The 19,794-nt window shown below is 40.9% G+C and overlaps 2 protein-coding genes across 3 annotated transcripts in view; one reads left to right on the top strand and one right to left on the bottom strand.

The window, feature by feature from the left end:
• The first annotated feature begins 1,474 nt into the window (after positions 1-1,474).
• On the top strand, positions 1,475-12,215 carry VPS26C (VPS26 endosomal protein sorting factor C). Of its 2 annotated transcripts, none has more exons than XM_081859917.1 (8): positions 1,475-1,625; positions 4,763-4,906; positions 5,400-5,549; positions 7,441-7,521; positions 8,453-8,527; positions 9,783-9,933; positions 10,350-10,502; positions 11,071-12,215. In XM_081859917.1, exons 1-8 carry the CDS (start codon positions 1,569-1,571, stop codon positions 11,151-11,153), a joined length of 894 nt encoding a protein of 297 aa, XP_081716043.1. In that variant the 5' UTR covers positions 1,475-1,568; the 3' UTR covers positions 11,154-12,215. The 2 variants fall into 2 exon arrangements, with proteins under 2 accessions (XP_081716043.1, XP_081716044.1); XM_081859918.1 differs by lacking the exon at positions 1,475-1,625 and adding an exon at positions 1,628-1,759.
• A 1,448-nt stretch (positions 12,216-13,663) lies between these two features.
• The window catches only part of TTC3 (tetratricopeptide repeat domain 3), a 61,388-nt gene continuing 55,257 nt past the window's right edge, over positions 13,664-19,794 (bottom strand). The window contains exons 43-46 of the mRNA XM_081859874.1: positions 19,564-19,681; positions 18,790-19,026; positions 16,995-17,081; positions 13,664-15,389 (exon numbers count right to left, since the gene is read on the bottom strand). Coding sequence (XP_081716000.1) covers positions 15,282-15,389; positions 16,995-17,081; positions 18,790-19,026; positions 19,564-19,681 — 550 coding nt within the window. The 3' untranslated portion in view covers positions 13,664-15,281. The remainder of the gene's footprint in view (positions 15,390-16,994; positions 17,082-18,789; positions 19,027-19,563; positions 19,682-19,794) is intronic.

Below are 19,794 nucleotides of genomic sequence, written 5' to 3'. Positions count from 1 at the left end.
TAGTTTTATGAGAGGATAAAAACTTTTCTCTATCCACTTTTTCCATGACATGCATACTTTTATACACATCTATCATGTCACTTTTTTTTCCCCCTTCTTCTCTGAAAAAGCCTCAAATGCTGTGACCTATAAGGGTGCAACCATTTCATCTGGCTCCAGTGTGCTTTCTTTTCCATCTGTGTACACGACATTACCCACAATGCAGACTTTTCTGTAGTTTTTTGAGAAATACTGCTGTTAAACCAGCTTCAATCCGAAAGGGAAACATTCACATTGTAGTTGAGGTGTGCACAAGACACCAATAGTGCATGTGCAGATGACAACGCATGCACAGATGACAGCTTCACAAATAAGGTTGGAAGGGATTGGATGGGCAGGGAAACCATAGACCAGGGGTGCCATTTTTTCAAAGAGGGCCAGATTTGCTGAAGTGAACATGTGTGAGGACCGACCAAAGTTGTTGAGCATTTTTTAGGATTGAAGTTGTCGAGCCTTTTAGCTTTTTTTTACAATTTTATCCCAAAGTTGCTGAGCTTTTTAAAGGATTTTACCTTAGGACATATACCGCCACGGGAGCCGAATTAGGCCCCCGCAACGGGCTTTGGACATGCCTGCCATAGACTGTGCACGTTGGGTGACTACATCGCCAAGACCAATCTCTACTTCAGGAACGTGCAGACGGGACTCGAAACACAGCTTGGGAAGCAAGACATCACTGCGTTTTAAGCCGCTAATGTGTACATAGCCTTAATAACAAGCCCCGTGAATTTCCGTCAATTTCCACATATTTTTGCATACACGGCAATGAGAGAGATTTTCCTCATCTGATTTCTGCCTAAGCGCACTCTAAATAGCACTTTTTTAAACGGGGCTTCTTCCCGGGTCAAGGTGTATATGGTTGAAGCCCCTGCCATATAATCCTTTTTGGGGCTTAATGGCGTTGCGAGGCCGGAGGAAAAGCCCTAATACAATCCCACTGTTCTTTTTTTCTTTTTTAAACATCTCCCGGCATACAGTGAGGCATGAACGTCATTTAGACATCTTGCGTGATATAACGATATTTAATCTCTCTGGAACTGCAGCCTGGGAAATGGAGTTCCTTTCCAAAGCTGGCTTTCAGTGCCCAATTTCTTTCCCGTTTTCACCCTGCCTGATCTTTTGCCCGCAATTCCCCGGTTTTTAGTTACGCTGAAATAGAAATAGGAACGGAGACGCGCAGCTTCCCCCCCCTTCCCGCCTTGCACTGTTGCTAGGCAGCAGACGAGGAAAGAAAGGGAGGGGACTCGGAGGAGCGGCCATTTGCAATGACGTAAGCGGCGCGTCCAGTTTTAAAAATAAACGGCGCCTTAAGGAGTAACGTTACTGGGCCGGATATGACCGTTACAACCCCCCCGCCAGAGCGAAAGAGGGAGGGGGCGGAAGTGGGAGCGAACTCGAAAAGCGGAAATGAGGACTCAACTCTTCCCTCCTCCCGCCCAGAAAAAGAACGGGGGGGGGTGGAGTCACGTGGTCAGAGTCGCCGCTCAGGGAGGCGGAGTCACGTGATCCGGGACCGGGGAGGGGTCGCCATGGGCACCGCGCTGGATATCAAGATCAAGCGGGCGAACAAGCTGTACCATTGTGGGGTGAGTAGCCTGTGGCAGCGGTGTTGGAGCGGAAGGAGACGGCAGGGTCTGCGTTGCTCGTCCCCCGCCCCCATTAATATTTTTTTTCCCCTGGGGGAGAGGAAGGCTGCAATTCTGTGCCCCCTTCCTTGCCGGTAACTCCCATTGGACTTGAATAATAATAAATAATTTATTTATACCCCGCCCATCTGGCTGGGCTTCTCCAGCCACTCTGGGCGGCTTCCAACAAAAATAAAAAATACATTAAAACCCCAGTCCTTAAAAACTTCCCTAGACAGGACTGCCTTCAGTTGTCTTCTAAACGTCAGATGTTTATCTCTTTGACATCTGATGGGAGGGCATTCCACAGGGTGGGAGCCGCTACCGAGAAGGCCCTCTGCCTGGTTCCCACAAGTAGAGAAGGGTCCTCTCCGCACCAGCAGAGGAGACAACATAGAGCCCTGCAGCTGCGCCGCTGAACTCCCAACAGCCCCAGATGGCAGGCCAGGGCTCGGGAGTTATCTACAGGGAATAAAGATCCTGTGGCCGCCGCTTAGTGTACTGTAGGCAGTACTCACTGGGCATAAGACAATATCCCTGTATGTGCTTTCTCCGTAACCCAGCCTGTGTTGAGATGTGGTGGCATGAAGATCAAAATAAAGCAATTTCCCATTCACAAAGAAATGGAGACTATTGCAAAATTTAAGGCCAGAGATCAGGGTTGGAGATGTTGGGACTATCAACTCCAACTGGCATGGCCAGTAGTTGTTGGTGATGCCCCTTAGAGAGGGTCACAGGTTATGCATCCCTGCTCTACAGATAGAATGCTAGCATGTCTGGATGAAGGGAAATCTGCTTTAAAATCAGTGCTTTTTATCAGGGGTACTCAAGGGTACACAGTACTGACACATATTTTTCTAGAAAAAAACACTGTATAGAATACTAACCTGTTGAGAAGATAGCATGTCTGTTGTCCTGTCCCCAACCTCCCGACTCCTGTGTATTATTATTATTATTTATTATGTTGTTGTTGTTGTTGTTGTTGTTGTTTATTTTAGCTATAGTGTTGGTAGAGGTGTTTATTTTTTCATGTGACCCAAACCTACAGTTTGAATATAACCGTCTGGGCATGGTTTTACTGGCTGATCCGCTGATAAACTCATTGTCATTGGATAGGGCCTATTCAACCTAGAGTGTCCCAAATAAAAAATTGAATTGATTATAAGAAATGGGTTGCTGTACTGTACATGCAACAAAACAGAGGACAAGTCTGCATGGCTGAACAGAGACAATTGCGTATTATAAGAGCATTTGAACTAGTGGTGCAGTTGGTGAAAACAAGTGAAAGAGCAGGCTTTTTCAATATTTTTTACATTTTCTCTATCCCTATCTGTTAGGGAAACAGACAGTTAATCATCATAATGGAGTGATAGGAATGTGCTTAGAGTGGCAAGGTATGTGCAGAAATTCTAGAGGTTGTTTGGTCCAAAGGTGGAATTGGGGAGACTTAAGTACATGGGATCCAATTATTATTATAATTAAATTAATAGAGTCGAAAGATTGTGCTTCTCCTCCAGGATTTTGTTTCTGGCAGAGGCCTCTGGAAATGTATTCGGTGCATAAAGGGCCTTCTCTTCTTCTTTGGTTTCTGATATTCAGAGGTTTAGTGCCTGTGCTCAGAAAGTCCCCATTTAGCTGTTGCAACTTGCACTTCCTCAAGCCCTGTGAAGTTTCTGTGCCCAGAGCTCAGAAACTGCTCACAGTAATGAAATTTCCCATCACAAAATGCGCCTAGAACAAGGGGAGTTTTGAACACTGTGTTTAAGATTTCAGATTAAAACTGCAGAGTGGAAGGAAAGGAGGACCTTTTTCTGCCTCCCCACTTTCAACTACTCTCTGAAGACTGGAGAAGTGACCCTCTTAAGAATATCAGGGGTGTGGGCAGGGGAAGGAGTAGACCATGTGAAAAATGAACACAATATTTTAGCTACAGTTCATTCATTTTCAGCTTTGAATTCTTGTTATAAAGAAGCACACCTGGACATTCCATTGTTGCACCCACAACCTAGGTTTAAGGTGCCTTTTAGCTCCTAGCTTTCATATCTGTTTCTAACACTGCACACACAGTCAGTAAGTGATCCTGAGGAGAGGATGAGATGCAACACACTTCCTAGAGAAGTTATGTTTTAGGGTTACTTTTAGATGAGCGATCTGGGAACAGAATGTCATAAATAACTGTTTTGTTTACTCGGTGCCATTGTCAAAATGCTTTATAAAATTTTTTTACTGGGAATCCCTAAGCTCAGTTAAAGATGTTACAAACTCATCTCTTTAATTATGAATCATAATCTCACCAATACATGGGCTTGCCTTCCTTAGGAAGTCATCTGCCACTACTGTGACACAAACCAGAGCTAGTCATGTTTCATTTATAACCTCTTTCATTTTGGAGAATTTCAAAGCGTGTTGCAACCAAGTGGCACACAGGAAAAAGCTCCTGAATGGAGTGGAGCTGCATTTGTCAATGACTCTGTTAATGGTATAGCAGTGATGTGAGTTTTCCATTTCATATGCTCATTTGTAACAACGAATGGGTATCAACTGCAAACACCAATTAGGCAAACTCGACAGTTTCAAAGTTTTTGGTTCTGTTTACTAAATACAAGTAAATTAAATAGGCTAAGTTAGATCACTCTAGAGCAGGGGTTGTCAACCTGGTTCTGCAGCACAAGCTGAATCCTCCTTCCATTGAGCACTGGTAGGCGGTAAGGAAATTTTACCATCAAGAAAGATGCATTAGTGGGCGGTAGGTATAAAAAGGTTGACTACCCCTGCTCTAGAGCATCAGAAAACTTTCCAGTGCAAATTGCTCCAAGTTGCAGAAGAAAAATTTCTAGAAAAACTTCCAGTTAATTTTTCTTCTTCTTGAAAATCCAAATCACTTCTATTTAGCAGTGTCACATAATAGTTGGAGCTAGGACAGAAGAGTTCCAGACAAATTATGTACTCTTCCCCCATGTAATCCTCCCCACCCCTGGTGAATCATGCTTTTTGATAATGACAGCACATTGCCACTGAAATATATATACAAAAATAACATGAGCAATGGGTTGGTGATTCTTGATTTTTCTCTCTCCTCCCCATTTCCACCCACTTAGGAAGTTCTCACTGGAGTGGTGGTCATAACAAGTAAGGATGCAGTCCAGCACCAGGGTATCTCCTTAACAATGGAAGGATCTGTCAACCTGCAACTGAGTGCCAAAAGTGTTGGTGTGTTTGAAGCCTTCTGCAATTCTGTTAAGGTACAAATATGGTTATGGAAAGTTTTCCTAAAACTCTTCTTTATTTTTGTGAAGCTGGAGTATCAAAGGTCATGGTTGGATCATCACCAAAGTATGGAGTGTTAAAATACCCCAAAACTTAGCTTGGCTTTCATAGAGTCACCATCTGTGAAGAGAGATAAGCAATTTCTTCAGTTTCTAAGAGTGAATTTTGAGCTTAGAGCTCTCTGAAAAGAAAGCTTATTTCAATAAGCAATATTATTGTTCTATCTATATGCCTGCAGTAGTCATGCATTTTGAGATATTCTGAGGGGCTGATACCTGCATTGGAACTGGTGAAGGGCTAAACTACACAGCGATATATGGCTTTTTATCTTTCCTTTTTCTGTAAATAAGATTTGTTTTATACATTTTGAAAATAAACAGTTAAATAATAAAACTGATCATTGGCCACTTAAATTCTTAACCACACTTTCCATGTTTCATTTTCTTATCCCCCCCCCCCCTTTTGCAGCCTATTCAGCTTATTAACAGTACTGTAGAAATGGTAAAACCTGGAAAACTGCCCAGTGGTAAAACAGAAATTCCTTTTGAGTTTCCACTGCAAGTGAAGGGGAACAAAGTTCTCTATGAAACCTACCATGGAGTTTTTGTCAACATCCAGGTAAGAGAGGCTTTCAGTTTGGCAGTCATAAGCTACTTGTGGGGAATGTGCAACCATAGCTATTAATATTTATTATTTGCATTTGTATTTTTCTGCTAAGCCAGTTTAAAATACTGAAACACACAAGAATTATGATACATATGGTAAAAAGAAGAATTGTCTTAATTTTGGCTCCTCGGGAACAGATGGCATGAGCTCCTTGGCCAAAGTTTCTCCTCTGCTACATATTGCAAAGCAGACTCCATAAATCTAATTTGTTTTCCTGATAGTTTAATCTGCTTCTTTTCAGATAAAAAAATGCCTCTAATAGAGCACAATAAAGGAGAGTACCTAGTACAAGATTGTTAAGAGTGCTCTTCTGTAGATTCACCTTTTGATTTCCACTTAAATCACATGGGTGATGCTTCTATACATCTGCACGATGTTTCCAAACTTCTCTCTTTGTGCCAGCTGTCTTTCTTATTTAATGAATTTCCTCTTACCTAGTTTTGGCTCAGACTTGTTCCAGATAGAACATTTGCTGTGAACAACAACATGACAGAAGCTGTGCCAATGCATATGCTGGGTTACTTCATACAAAGTTTTAACTGAGAAACTGATACATTCACTGATGCTTAAGCCATTTTTATTAAACTGGAGCAAAGGGAGCAATTTCACTGAGGTCAGCGGGAGCTTAAATAGAGGCCTCCGTAGGGCTACTCACTCTTTTTCCTTGTGTAGGGTAGCCAATAAGATATCTAGCTTGTGAAAAGTTTTTCGTTCCTCACTCTTGCAGAACATTTTGTTATTTTGAATAAATTGGCTTTATCATTACTGCATAGGCATGTGAGTTCATGTAGCTTGGTTCTATGATATAAGAAAATAAGTTTATCAGTTGTTAAGATTATTTTTTAAAATTTAGTCGGTCACTTGTAAAAAACAAAAATGACATTTAGATGTGTTTCCGGTTGATCTTTAATTGAACACCCCCCGCACAAATACATTAAATGCTTAAAAAGCACCAAGTTAAGCACTTAATAAGTTGTACTTTATGAGTTTAACTCCCATTAAAATTAATGATATATATAGGTGTTTAGATTTGGAACACTTTCCCTGTTATAGTTGTTAAAAATGAAGCAAACTAAACAGCAAGGGCCCTGTGATAAAAAAAAAATTATCATTGGTAATCAAGAGTGCTCTTTGCAGAAATTCTTTCCCTCAAACTACAAGCAGTTCAGATACTTATTCTTAGAACTTGCCTTATTCCTTTACTGTAGGGTTTTGATGATGTAAATGAACTTGCTCACCATGGAATTTTTTTTGAGATGAACCATAGAGTCACAGAATTGTAGAGTTGGTAGGGACCACAACTAGAGCTGCATTGTAGTACAGTGGTACCTTGGTTTTCGAGAGTCTCAGAAGCCAAATGTTTCGGTTTTCAAATGCAAAAAACCCAGAAGTAATTGCTTCCATTTCTGAACGCGCCTCGGAAGTCAAACAGCTTCCACTGCGTGTTTTTCCATTTTTCCAATTGAACTTGCAGCCACGGTTTTCCAACGTTTCGGAAGTTGGAACGGTCTTCCGGAACGGATTACATTCGAGAACCGAGGTACCACTGTAAGTGGGTATTGCGGCACTTCCTATGACAAGATAATTTCGCAGAAGATATAAACTGTTTTCAACACAGGTTGTGCATAAAAGTCTAATGGTGAGTTGGAATAAATGTGAAGTCCATTTTTCAGATATTTGGGGGGGGGGGTTAAAAGAGGTATTAATTTGTTTTATTTAAACCTAGATTAATCATCAGAAAGATGTGGCTCTCAAATTACTAATCAACAAAATAACTCGTTAGTAGGTTGCATTCTTTTTCCAGTTCCAAGATGGAATAAATGAGTGCTTTTCCTTTGCATAGTATACCCTTCGATGTGACATGCGGCGCTCTCTCCTGGCTAAGGATTTGACTAAGACTTGTGAATTTATTGTCCATTCGCCAGTAAGTACTTGCCAAAACATGCACTGGTGATTTATAGCAGGAAGAATGTGGACCTAAAGTTGGGGGAAATGACAGAAGACGTCGTGTGAATTCTGATTCCGAGAAGGCAGGGGTTTTGGTCTGTTACAGAACAGTTAGATCATGACGTGGTTTACACATCAGTGAGCCAAACTATGACTTATTGGGGTCACATGACCATCCTGTCTTCTGGAGAGGAACTTGCACCTGCATTGCTCTTCCTGATATTTTTTGTGCAGTCTAAATGTTGTCCAAACCTAGGATCATGTTTTTCCTCCTTAGCCATAATCAGTAGCAAAGGTTTGGCTTACCATGTGCTCACCATGTCATTATCGTTTATGTTCCACTCTCCTTTTAATTCTGTACTGAAACTGCATATAGAGGGGAACACTATCTTAGACTGCCCCCTTACTATAATGAGACTTTTCTTAATAGCCATTAGAGATTATGGGAAGGAGACCCTCTAGGCTGATGAGATCATGTATCAAAGGACTGCCCCACAGATGGCCAGTTGGGATTGCTGGCACATCTTCCACCAAGCAAGAACGACCTTTCCTATAGTCATCCATTCTCATTCTTGTAATACGTGACTTGAAAATACCTTGGTTCTCAAACAGCTTAGTTGTCAAACAAATTGGCTCCCAAACGCTGCAAACCTGGAAATGAAGTGTTCCGGTTTGCGGTCGTTTTTCAGAAGCCGAAAGTCCAACGTTGCTTCTGCTTGAGTGCAGGAAGCTCCTGCAGCCAATTGGAAGCCGCGCCTTGGTTGTCGAATGGTTTTGGGAGTCAAAAGGTCTCCCGGAACGGATTAAGTTCGAGAACTGAGGTACCACTGTAAATATAATGCCTCAGGCGTCATAAATTGACAAATAGTAGACTTACCACTTTGACCCTTCTTTTCATTCTGTCGCAGCCTCAAAAAGGTAAACCAACCCCAAGCCCAGTGGACTTTACTATTACTCCTGAAACGCTACAGAACGTGAAAGAGGTAAGACCCATATTCCTGTAAGGGATACAGTACTAGTGTGCTTACTGAAAATTTGGTTGTTGAGATGCTGTGTCAAACCATGCATAGGTACCAAGGAGCCCTGTTTGTGTGTGTGTTCCTGTCCACCCACCACCCCTAGATGTACGCTCTGGTTTTTTCTTTCTCACTTCCAATCTGGTGGCAATCCATAGCTGGCCATCACACCTGGCCTGGGTAAACTATTGCACAACAGTCTGTGCAAACCAGCATTGCAATCCCAGTTCTTACTGTGGTTTATCATCTAATGACCATTTGCCCAGTTGAGATGTAACGGCCTGTGGAGAAATCACCATTTAAAATGTGTTTTTCCTACAACTGGGTTTGGTTTATTATTTTTAGATGCAGTGTATTTATATGTGGAATTATGATTGAGACCATATGCTTGGTGGCTACATAATCCAGTTCCTCTCCTTCACGACAAAGCAAATTTGATCGTTCAAGGGTATTAAAATGTTCAGTGGTTCTGTGCTTTTCCCCAAAATACCTTTCTTTCTGCACAACTACTCCAGTCCCATCTTCTGCCATCATGCTTTCCCCCTTTTTAGATAAGAGCTTAAACTACAACATATAAAGGGTTTTCAGTTTAGGTGATAACAATCTCGTAGAGCAGTTATTAACGGCAGTCCCTTTATCGAGGGTCCTTTTAATTTCTTGGTTGCTTGTATTTATTTTTATTTATTAGATTTATATTCTGCCCTTCATCAAAAGAGATCAGGGTAGTTCGCAAGATAAAAAAGGCAATATAAAAGCACAAATAAATAGTTAAAACAGAGGCAACGAAACAATGGAGTGAAACACTAGCTTTAATAAACTTAAGTTTCAATGGAAACAGAATTTTTTCTTTCAATATTGTCTGTGTTTGCTGGAAACTGGTCACAGAAAATGCAGTATTGTGTGGTGTGATTTAGGATTTTAATCCTTTTTTTGCTAAATTAGGAGACTTCTAGTATGAACTTGGATTAAAAGGCAATCATACAGATTTGGCTGGGCAAGTCTACCTTCCTTTGTAACAGACTTAGAGTGACCTAGAGAATATTTCCAGGTTCTTTCTTATTTGTAATGTACCTAAAGTGTTGTACAGAGTTTTTGGAAACCGACACAGATCCAGCTTGCAGGTTTAGTTTAATACAAAGGGGAAATCGCAGAACAGAACGGGGAAAATGGCAATTCTTGATTAGATTACCTACCTTCTCCTTTAACTTCACTTTACATTTAGAGGGCATTGCTCCCAAAGTTTCTCATAAGAGGCCATCTCAACTCTACAAACTGCATCATAACACAGCCCCTCACAGGGGAGCTTGTGGTGGTCAACTCAGATGCTGCGGTTAAGAGTATTGAACTCCAGTTGGTACGAGTGGAAACCTGTGGTACGTCTTTATACATGTCTGTCTATAAATGTTCCAGAGAGTTTGGTTTTTCATTTTAAAAGCACGACAAAGTGTTTTCAACTTAGCCATTAAATTGAAATGCCCCTAGAATAACTGAAAGCTTTGCCAGTAAGCAAGATGGAATACCAGCCATAGTAAAGGTCACACCACATGTTGGAAAATTCCCAAAGTACTTGTAGTGCACATCTGTGTAGGTCATAACATGGGTGTGCATACAACAATTTACATGTGTATTCAAATCTTTGAATTTGTAGGACATTGGTTCTTAATTGGAAGCACCCCATCCCTGGCCAACTGTAGGAATGTGCTAGTACTTGAAGCAGCAAGCATGGTAATATGTTATTTAGCAAAGTTTAGTTTCCTTTTAATGCCGCTTTTGTCCCACTATTGCAAAGGCTGTGCTGAAGGTTATGCTAGAGATGCCACTGAGATTCAGAATATTCAGATTGCTGACGGAGATGTCTGCAGAAATCTTCCTATTCCAATCTACATGGTATTCCCCAGACTCTTCACCTGCCCCACCTTGGAAACCACAAACTTCAAAGTTGGTAAGGAATAGATAGTTTGACTTATTCCTATTTATTGGTTGCATTATATAGATACAGGTCTATCAGCAACTTAAAAAATTAATTTTAGAAGCAAGTAGTCCCAGTGGTTTTAGTGTAGATATTACCATAAAAAATTGCCTGAAATTGACACGTATTATATTGGTAATTATCAGCTTATTTTCTGAGGTCAAGAATTTAGCAAGGCAACTTGCCACCAGCATATTTCTTCCCTAGTTAAGTTGAAGCAATAGTTTGACTTGATTTTTCAGTGCTGGCTGTCTGGAACTCCCTGAAAAATGTTGTTTTGATTAAGATAGAGACATACACAGCACCTAGAAATGCTTGAATATTTTTATGCTGCCTTTCAAGGAACCCAGTTGGAGCTGAATTTTTGAGGTATTACTTGGCACCCAAGGATGTACTGATCTACTTGTCTCTAATGAGATGCTAATCCAGTCTCTACCTAATCATTATTTCAAACCATTTTGCAAGCTACAAATGTACTACTAAGATTACAGGGGCCTGGGTGACAATGCTAATTCAAAGATTGTGTCGTTTGTTCCTCTAGAATTTGAAGTTAATGTCGTCGTCCTCTTGCATGACGATCGCCTCATCACGGAGAACTTTCCACTGAAGCTCTGCAGGCTCTGATTAATTAGAACAGTTTCAGGAATACCATTGGGACCAGAAGCCTCCTATCAGCTGGGAATCCAGTGCGTTGGAACTGCGAAAACCAAGCAGTGCGATTGCTGCCATGTGTTCTCAAATCCTATGGCGATAGAAGAATGAAATTTAGGTGTTCTGTACACTTGCAGCTATAAAAGTGCTCTCTCAAGGTTGTTGCCCAACATGGACCAGCTGAATTTTGCCCTGATTCTGCTGTGGAGTCAAGTGTTTATCAGATGTTGAAGAGCTGCCTCTGCTTATGGCGAAACTGTATCACATACAAGACCACTCTAGCTGAACTACCCCTTCATCTGCTTGATCCTTGTTTGTATTGGTTCTGCTAGCAAGAGATCATAAGGAGTTTTGTTTGCCAATATGTCATTCCAGTTGAAGCCACTTCCTATCCATGTCAGAGTATGCTCGCTGTGCTTACATATAGTAATACTATACAAATTTTGAAGAAAATCTGCTGAAATCTGAGTAAGAGCAGTGTGGTAGGAATTACATATACCTAAGCAGTGGACTTACAAACTAGAAAGTAAGTGAATTTTTCAAAAACTACTATATCGAAATTCCTGTTTTCGCCATCGGCATTGAATGCTCCTGGCCATCAACTTCCCCTGGGGGATATTTTGGCTTGGATGCAATGGTTTAACATAAATAGCACAGGATTCATCTGTATTGGAGCACCAACTATAATGATTAGCTCTCATTTGCCTGCAAGCAGAATGGTATTACACGGCCATCTTCAGACAAGTTTGCCTTTAGAATGAGACGAAATCCACTTGAGTTGAACTAAGGGAAAATTGGGACATAGAAGAGGAGATGGTAGAATAAATACCGTGCTACCTATCCTTGAGAGGTGTCAGCCTACAAGCTTACTAAAGGACTGGAACCACCTGGTGATGGTTTTTTGCCTAGACCTGATCCCATGTCCTTGCTGCATTGCCTTACCAGGTTCTAAATGTTGTACACCAACCAAATACAGCCCATTCCTGAGTTGTGTCTACTTGCATAAAGTAATGGAATCTGTAGTTCATTATCCAACAGTGCCTGTTAAGTGACGGGAGCTTTGATTTCTTCCTCCAAATATGTCTATTGCTAATATGGATGAAGTCCTCTCACATATGCAATGTATGTTAGAAAGCAAACTAAAATTCTGTGGCTTGCTCACAGTGTGTCGTCTTATGCAACAACTTGCGTCTCTACCCAAGTTAGGCGTGCACTGGTCTTCCTGGAAAGTGGTTTCTAGAACCTTATTTTGGAATCTACAGGGAAAACATGCTACGAGGTGCTGATGTGTGCCCATTTACTTTTACATACAATTAGCCTACATTTTACATACATACATTACATGTAGATCATGTTAGCTCAGCCTTTACAGGAGGTGATATTATGGTCAGGTCTCACAACAGATTCCACCTAAACATTAGGAAGAACTTCCTGACAGTAAGAGCTGTTCAACAGTGGAATTTGCTGCCAAGGAGTGTGGTGGAGTCTCCTTCTTTGGAGGTCTTTAAGCAGAGGCTTGACAACCATATGTCAGGAGTGCTCTGATGGTGTTTCCTGCTTGGCAGGGGGTTGGACTCGATGGCCCTTGTGGTCTCTCTTCCAACTCTATGATTCTATGATTCTACAACTTTTTTTTGTCTTTGAGCCTAATAAATGTGGCACTGGTGCTCTGTTTACAGTTGTACCGCTAGCAGCACACCTGCCAGAAGTGGTGATGATCGCCCTGCTCAGTCATTTTGCCCGTTACTGCAGCTATTAGGCAGAGTAGGTGGAAATGAGCAATACATTGAAAAATAGGAAGGGCAAAAAACTGATATAGGCAACAATAAAAGGGTCTTCCTTTTTTTAAAAAAGAACTGTAGAAAGGGACAGTAAGGCTGTGCAGAGAATAGGGCAGCTTAAATAGGGCCATGTACACACCAAGGAAAACACTACTCTGAAACCAACAGCTAAGCTACTGGGGGATTCAGAAGAAAAGCTATGTGACAGAACTCTGTCCAAAGGCAAAAAAGGCAGTCAAACTGCTGGCAGAGTAACAGAGCTGAGCATGAGACACAGGCCAAGTGTGTGACCCAATTCCTCTTAAGTGAAGGCAGGAATGAACCCAGGCTTCAGAAGTGGCAAGAAGCTGTTGGTCTTACCTGAAATGCATTTCTGAGAGATGTTTCAATGGACTCAGGTGGGCTTAGCTCCCCCTAGTGCTCAAAGACAGGAATGCAGACACCACGCAAGAAAAGTTTCAACTCCCATTTCCTTGAAGCTACCTCAAGTTATTAGATAAGGAGCAAAGAAATGCAGGCCACACACAAAAACAGAACAATTATATGCAATGCAGACAACAAATAGCTGCACATCTGAATGCAGCAAGGAACCACTAGCCTATGCATGTGAAACAAAGTGTAGGATTACAAAACAAGGTGACAAAACTAATTATGAGTTATGAAAATCCATTTTCTTAAGAGGTTTGTCAGAGAACTACACAGTTGATATTGTTCATTTTTATTGGTTCAGGGGCTGTAATAAATGTGAGTACAAAGTTTTGCTTTGAAAGTATGCGGCTATTTCAGTACTGTATTCTGAATGTAGGTAAAATGAGCAAATACTCAGCATCTAGACAACATATTGAAGGTCTTCAATTATGAATCAAACATTTAAATGCAACATTTTGAATCAGAAGGAGTGACAAAAAAGAGATCCATGGTTTAGGGTTGGAATTCCCAAACAGCCTTTTTGTTAAATTACAGGGCATTTTCAGCAATCAACTTAACAAGCATCTTGTCAGTACAAATGCCTCTTAATATTTGATTATCAGTAAAGGCAGCCCATTATTCATCTAAATAACCCAAAACTATGGCCAAGGGCTTGCATTCCTTGACAAGAGTTGCTTTTCTGCAACAATTTAGTGTTTATTTGCCAAGAGGGGGGAGAGGAAAATGGTGCATTCCTGCTTCATGAGGAGCTTTCTCCGCGGTTGAGTAGAGCAAAGTCATTGTTTTATATTTTGTACCCAGACATTCAATTTGGAAATGTAGGAAGACAGTTCCTGATGTAATTTAAAACAGTTAATACGCAACCTTAATTTTAAAAGCTTTGGTATTCACATGAATTTATTTGTGGCTAATTAAGAACAGTAGGCTATACCAATATAAAATAAGTGTGGCTATTTATTTTTTTAAAAAAATCTAAAGCTAATTCCTTACAACAACCAAACAAGCTAGTTTATTTGCTCACTTTGAAGGAAACTATTATGGACTTTGTATGCAAATTTTAAGGAAACCTACTCACAGGTGGTTTGCGAATGTAGTATGAGAAAATAAACTAAATTCAGAGCTGATCTTTTTTTTTCACAAGCAGGAAGATGAGGACTGTTACAGGGTAAGCCTCTCTCACAAAGCGTTACACAAGTTTGTCTGCTTTCTCTTCCACAAGCATGTCTAGGCATCTTTCAAACATGGTTCTCTGGATTCAGTATTCCAAATATTAGTTTATCTTTGAAGCCAAATATTATCCAATAATTATTTTTGAAGGGCAGATTACTAACTTGTTTTTGAAAGCACTGAATACTAAAAAAAACCAAGGTGCTTATGAGTCTACACCTGGAATTTTCAGGCTGTTCTACTGCTCTCATCTGGAAATTAAAAAAAACCTCTCTTAGAACCAGTACCAAGCTTTTAATTCGCTGAACAGTACTGCCCACTCTTAACCAGCCTCCTGAATTCACAAGCATCACAACATTTGGATCCACAGAAGCTAGAAATAGAAACAGATATTTACTTCCTCCTTAAATATATATATTCATGTGTTAAGGGGATAAACATTTGTTAGGCAAATTTTGAAGGCTGCTAACTTTCTGTTTTGCTGCAATGCAACCAAGGTATTCATTGCTTATGTCTATGAACCAGATTACTAATGCCAATACAATAGAAACAATTGAATAAAATAGCAGAATTTTTAACTGCATCTTTGCTTAAAAGTATTTCAGAGGAATTGTTTATTGTATGTAACATACGATACTCTATAAACTGATGATGACTCCACACCTTTATCATCATGATTCTGTATGATATGAATCACATATTCTTGCTAATCTGTATGTAGCATCTAAGTGGTTCTGTTTCGGCCAGGAAGCTCAGGATAATCTTCAGGTAACAAAACATGACGACGACAGGTTGGGCATGTGCTGTGCTCCTTAATCCATGGACCAATACACTGTATGTAAAAAAGCAACAATTCAGAAACCTTTCATTTAAAAAGTAGGGCTATGGGAGGTGGGCAACATGTTTTTAAATGACATTTTTCTACAGTTCTGAGCACTCTAGATTCATGCTATGAAAGGAAGACAAGTGGTAGCACCTTAAGCATAACTTTGAAACATTGTGGTGCATATAAAAAAGACCTGACTTCAGTTAAAGCCAAACTTCTGCAACTAGGCTTTGAATTCAAACATTCTAATAATCACTAGTGAACGACCTATGCTAAAAGGCTGACAATTTAATTAGAAGGGGTGTCAACTAATTAAAGAATTCAGTACTGATCATCGGCTTTTCGGCAGATTACATCAATGTATGACATTTACACATTAGTCTTTCTGGAAATGTTGGAAGCGAAAGGCAACTCAGAATTCTAATGAAAGCTCCCACTTATTGTCAGACAATATTAAAGACTGCTCTATTAAAGTTTTCTACTACAGGTATACACCAAAGCCCACCAACTGCAACAGCAAATAAAAAAAAATCAGAACATGCAATTTCAACTAAAATGTTTACCTTCTCTATTGCTGATATTTAAGAATGTTGCAATCAAACCACTCAAAGTGCTTTCAAATCAGCATAGCAATTGCTATTAATACTAGTAATAATGTTACTAGTAGTTGTAGACAGTCTTAATGTACTGAATAGGCAATCTGGGCAATTCTTAATCTCTAAAGCATTTTGTCCTAAACCATATTGCGGCGCTTCACGGAAATGTTCACGTGATTGTAACTGGCTGTTGAGATACAGATACATAAAGTACCAAAAAGTTACATGAGCGGCCCATTTCAGTCCCCTGAAAGTATGGTGTTTTGAACACATGCCACTACAACCACAAGTGTATGTTATAGAGGTATTGCTTCTCTAGCATATCCAGGACTGAGGATGGCTTGAGCTTCACTGCCTCAATGTGAACTTGGTATTCCTATTTACATGCTCTAGGATTGGGATTTTCAGTCACTGAAAAGTAAATTCCAAAGTAAAACCTTATCTTTCTGTTTAGCCTTTTTGTTTTCTGAAATGTAATCCCAGAATTTTGGCCAACTAAGAGCCAATGCCCATAATACAATCCTTCCAATAGCAAGCAGCAGCCATAAAGGTAAAGTTAAAGGGACCCCTGACCATTAGGTCCAGTCGTGACCGACTCTGGGATTGCGGCTCTCATCTCGCTTTATTGGCCGAGGGAGATGGTGTACAGCTTCCGGGTCATGTGGCCAACATGACTAAGACACTTCTGGCAAAACCAGAGCAGCACATGGAAAAACTGTTTACCTTCCCACCACAGCGGTACCTATTTATCTACTTGCACTTTGACGTTCTTTCGAACTACTAGGTTGGCAGGAGCTGGGACCGAGCAACGGGAGCTCACCCCGTCGCAAGGGAATCAAACCGCTGACCTTCTGATCAGCAAGCCCTAGGCTCAGTGGTTTACACCACAGCGAACACACTTATTTAGACAAAATGTTAGGAGTGCCTGTGTGTGCAGCCTTTGGAGGGCAATCTACAAAGACACGAGCAACAGAACTAATACAAGTTACCTTGCTGGATTTATGATTCCACTTACCACTTTGTGAAATCTGTGTCCACAGTCTAGCACGTGCAACATTTCGGTAGTTAGTTCATCGTGACATATTACACAGGGATCATTATCCTATAGAAACAAATGCATTTATAATCATTTCAAAACTAGTTACAAAGTTACTGTTTTCCTACTGCACAGAGAATGACTAATTCCCATAGCCAGAACATGTGCCTTGCAAGTCCCAAGGATCTCCTCTTAAAGGTGGAAGAATGAAGGTTTCTGTCCCAGACCCCAAAGAGCTGCTGTCAGAAAGAGCACCAAGTACTGGGGGGTAAACAGAACAATTATTTGAATCAGCATATGATAGGTTCCAAACTGGCCAGTTTAGCAGCTTCCATAAAGTTACATTTACTATTCAGATATAATCATTTTGAACTACTTTACAGACACAGGCTGTCTCCAACCTTAATTTGGGAAGAGAACACAAAAATCCAGCCTGTTTTAGAGTCGAAAAGTTGGATGTATAACTAGATCCCAAGTTCTTTGAGCAAATTCCTATTTAGCAACAGAGTGCGCTTGACTCCTCAGCAACTACCTGAAAATCTACTCCAGAGTTAGAAATTCTCTGGTGGCGTGAAAACAGTATCTGAAAATCGTCTCCTTAACCTCACTTCCATTCACAGAAGCTTCTACTGGATCCAAGCGCCTTTCAAGAAAAAAATTACCCTTTTGTTCACAGAAGGACACCTTTGGATCCAATTCATGGGTAGGCAAACTGGATCCGGCCCAATTGCCTTCTAAATCTGGCCTGCGGACGGTCCGGGAATCAGTGTGTTTTTACACGAGTAGAATGTGTCCTTTTATTTAAAATGCATCTCTGGATTATTTGTGGGGCATAGGAATTCGTTGTCCCCCCCCCAAAAAAAAATAGTCCGGCCCCCCACAAGGTCTGAGGGACAGTGGACCAGCCCCCTGCTGAAAAAGTTTGCTGACCCCTGAACAATTCATTGCTGACATTTAAAAATTGACTTAATTTGTGAAGCAAGTCATTTGGGATAATGATAATCTTTGACGGTTGATTCCAATGCTGTGCCAGCGGACTTAAGCTGGCACAATGAAACTTCCATTTCCTCTCCCTGAGTGCCCCCCCCCACAAAAAAAATCTGCTCCTGTGGGTCCTCCCAACTCTCCAGAGCTGATTCTGAGGGCATGCAGGTTAAAGTCCCTTATACCAGCAGAACTGCAGCGTTGGATACAGCCGCCAAACAGGAAGTCTACAAAATATTTTAAGACTGACGGGGAGCTAACATGCCAGAAGGTTTTCCCTGAGAGCTCAGGAGACTAGAAGATTTCTATGTACTTTTTGAGGAAGGTTTAATTTCAGTATTCTAAAAACCAAGGGTACCATATTTGGGAGAGAAGAAAGTTTTTGGATTTTCAAGAAAAGGGATCTTTTTACCAACTCACCCTCTCTGGCATTTCTCAAGTGTCTACTACAAAGTTAAAGGCTAAATGCTTGCTTTTAAACATATGCTATGCTAGAGATGGGGGGGGGGGCAGAGGGTTCTATTCAATGCTACACGAACAGAGTTCCATTCCAGGCAGCAGAACTTCCCCTTCATCTCCTCTCCCATCTTGCTCCCAAAAACTGAATCCCCCAGATTTTGAAGATCTGTAAGTGGAAAGGAGAACATTCTGTTGCACAAGAAGAAGTCTGCTGCACAAGGAGAACAGCAGCAATGGATACAACCTAGTTAAAAGCAAATGTTGCCTAACTATGCATATAAAATTATTCACTGTTTTTACTGTTAACATTGACAATGATACAAAGACCTACAGTGGCATCACTTGATTTCTTCCACTTTGATTTTGATGTTTCTCCAACAGTTTTCCAAGGCATGTGACTTGACGGAGGTGGGAGAGTCGTCTTCTTTGTTTTCTCATTAGCAAGTTTAGACTTGGAGAGGTTAGACACACTTCGTCCTGGCGCCTTCAGCAATTTCTGAGTCTGATTTCTGCTCCCTCCAGAAGTGGTGGAAGATGCCCCTTCGATTTTCTCCGAAGAAGGGAGAACCTAAAGAGAGATAATGAAATCTGGTAACATCTTAAGAAAATACCAGGGTTGTAGCTCAATGATCGAGCTCATGCTTCACATGCAAAAAGTCCCAGCATCTCAGGGTAGAGTTGGTGGAGAGGCCTTGCATGAAATCCTAGGCAGCAGCTGCCAATCAGTGTTTTCAATACTGAGCTAGATTGAGCAACTGTATTAGTATAAGGCAGCTTCCTATAGCCCTATACTCAGTTCTCCCATCCTAGCAGACCATTTGCAACCCACACCCCTGGCCTCCACCCTCAAATTGCTACTGATCCGATGTCTGGCTGTGGTCGCTTTGGCCAAAACTGGTTCTCCAACCTGACCTAGCTGCCTTTGTGGATCAATCCAAGGCAAGGACTTCCATAGATGCAGCTCCTCTATTTCGTAACCTAGACAAAGAGCAGGAACCTGAACTTCCTTGTACCACAGAGACCCAATGCCCTGGCACACACATTATATATATATTTTTTACCATAATTTGTGCTTTCAGCATTTCAAACATTTCTGGCAACTTACCTTTTTCTTGCTTGGACGATCCAAAATAGATTCTGTTACCCTGTTTAGGAGTTCAGCTGTGCTCAATTTGTTTCTATTCTTGACTTGGACTTCTTCGATGAAATTTCCAATATCTGATCTGCAGCAGGAGGAAGAAAAGTTATACATTTGTTAGCAGTGTGAATATACAGCGATGTCACAAAGAGCCTTCCCCCCCCCCCCCGATATCTATATTGGTCAGCTAACAACATA

The sequence above is a fragment of the Podarcis erhardii genome (assembly GCF_964252035.2).
Source record: "Podarcis erhardii genome assembly, chromosome: 4".
NCBI classification, from domain to species: domain Eukaryota; kingdom Metazoa; phylum Chordata; class Lepidosauria; order Squamata; family Lacertidae; genus Podarcis; species Podarcis erhardii.
The sequence above is the reverse complement of the archived record's forward strand: the minus strand, read 5'-3'. Positions and strand labels throughout refer to the sequence as shown.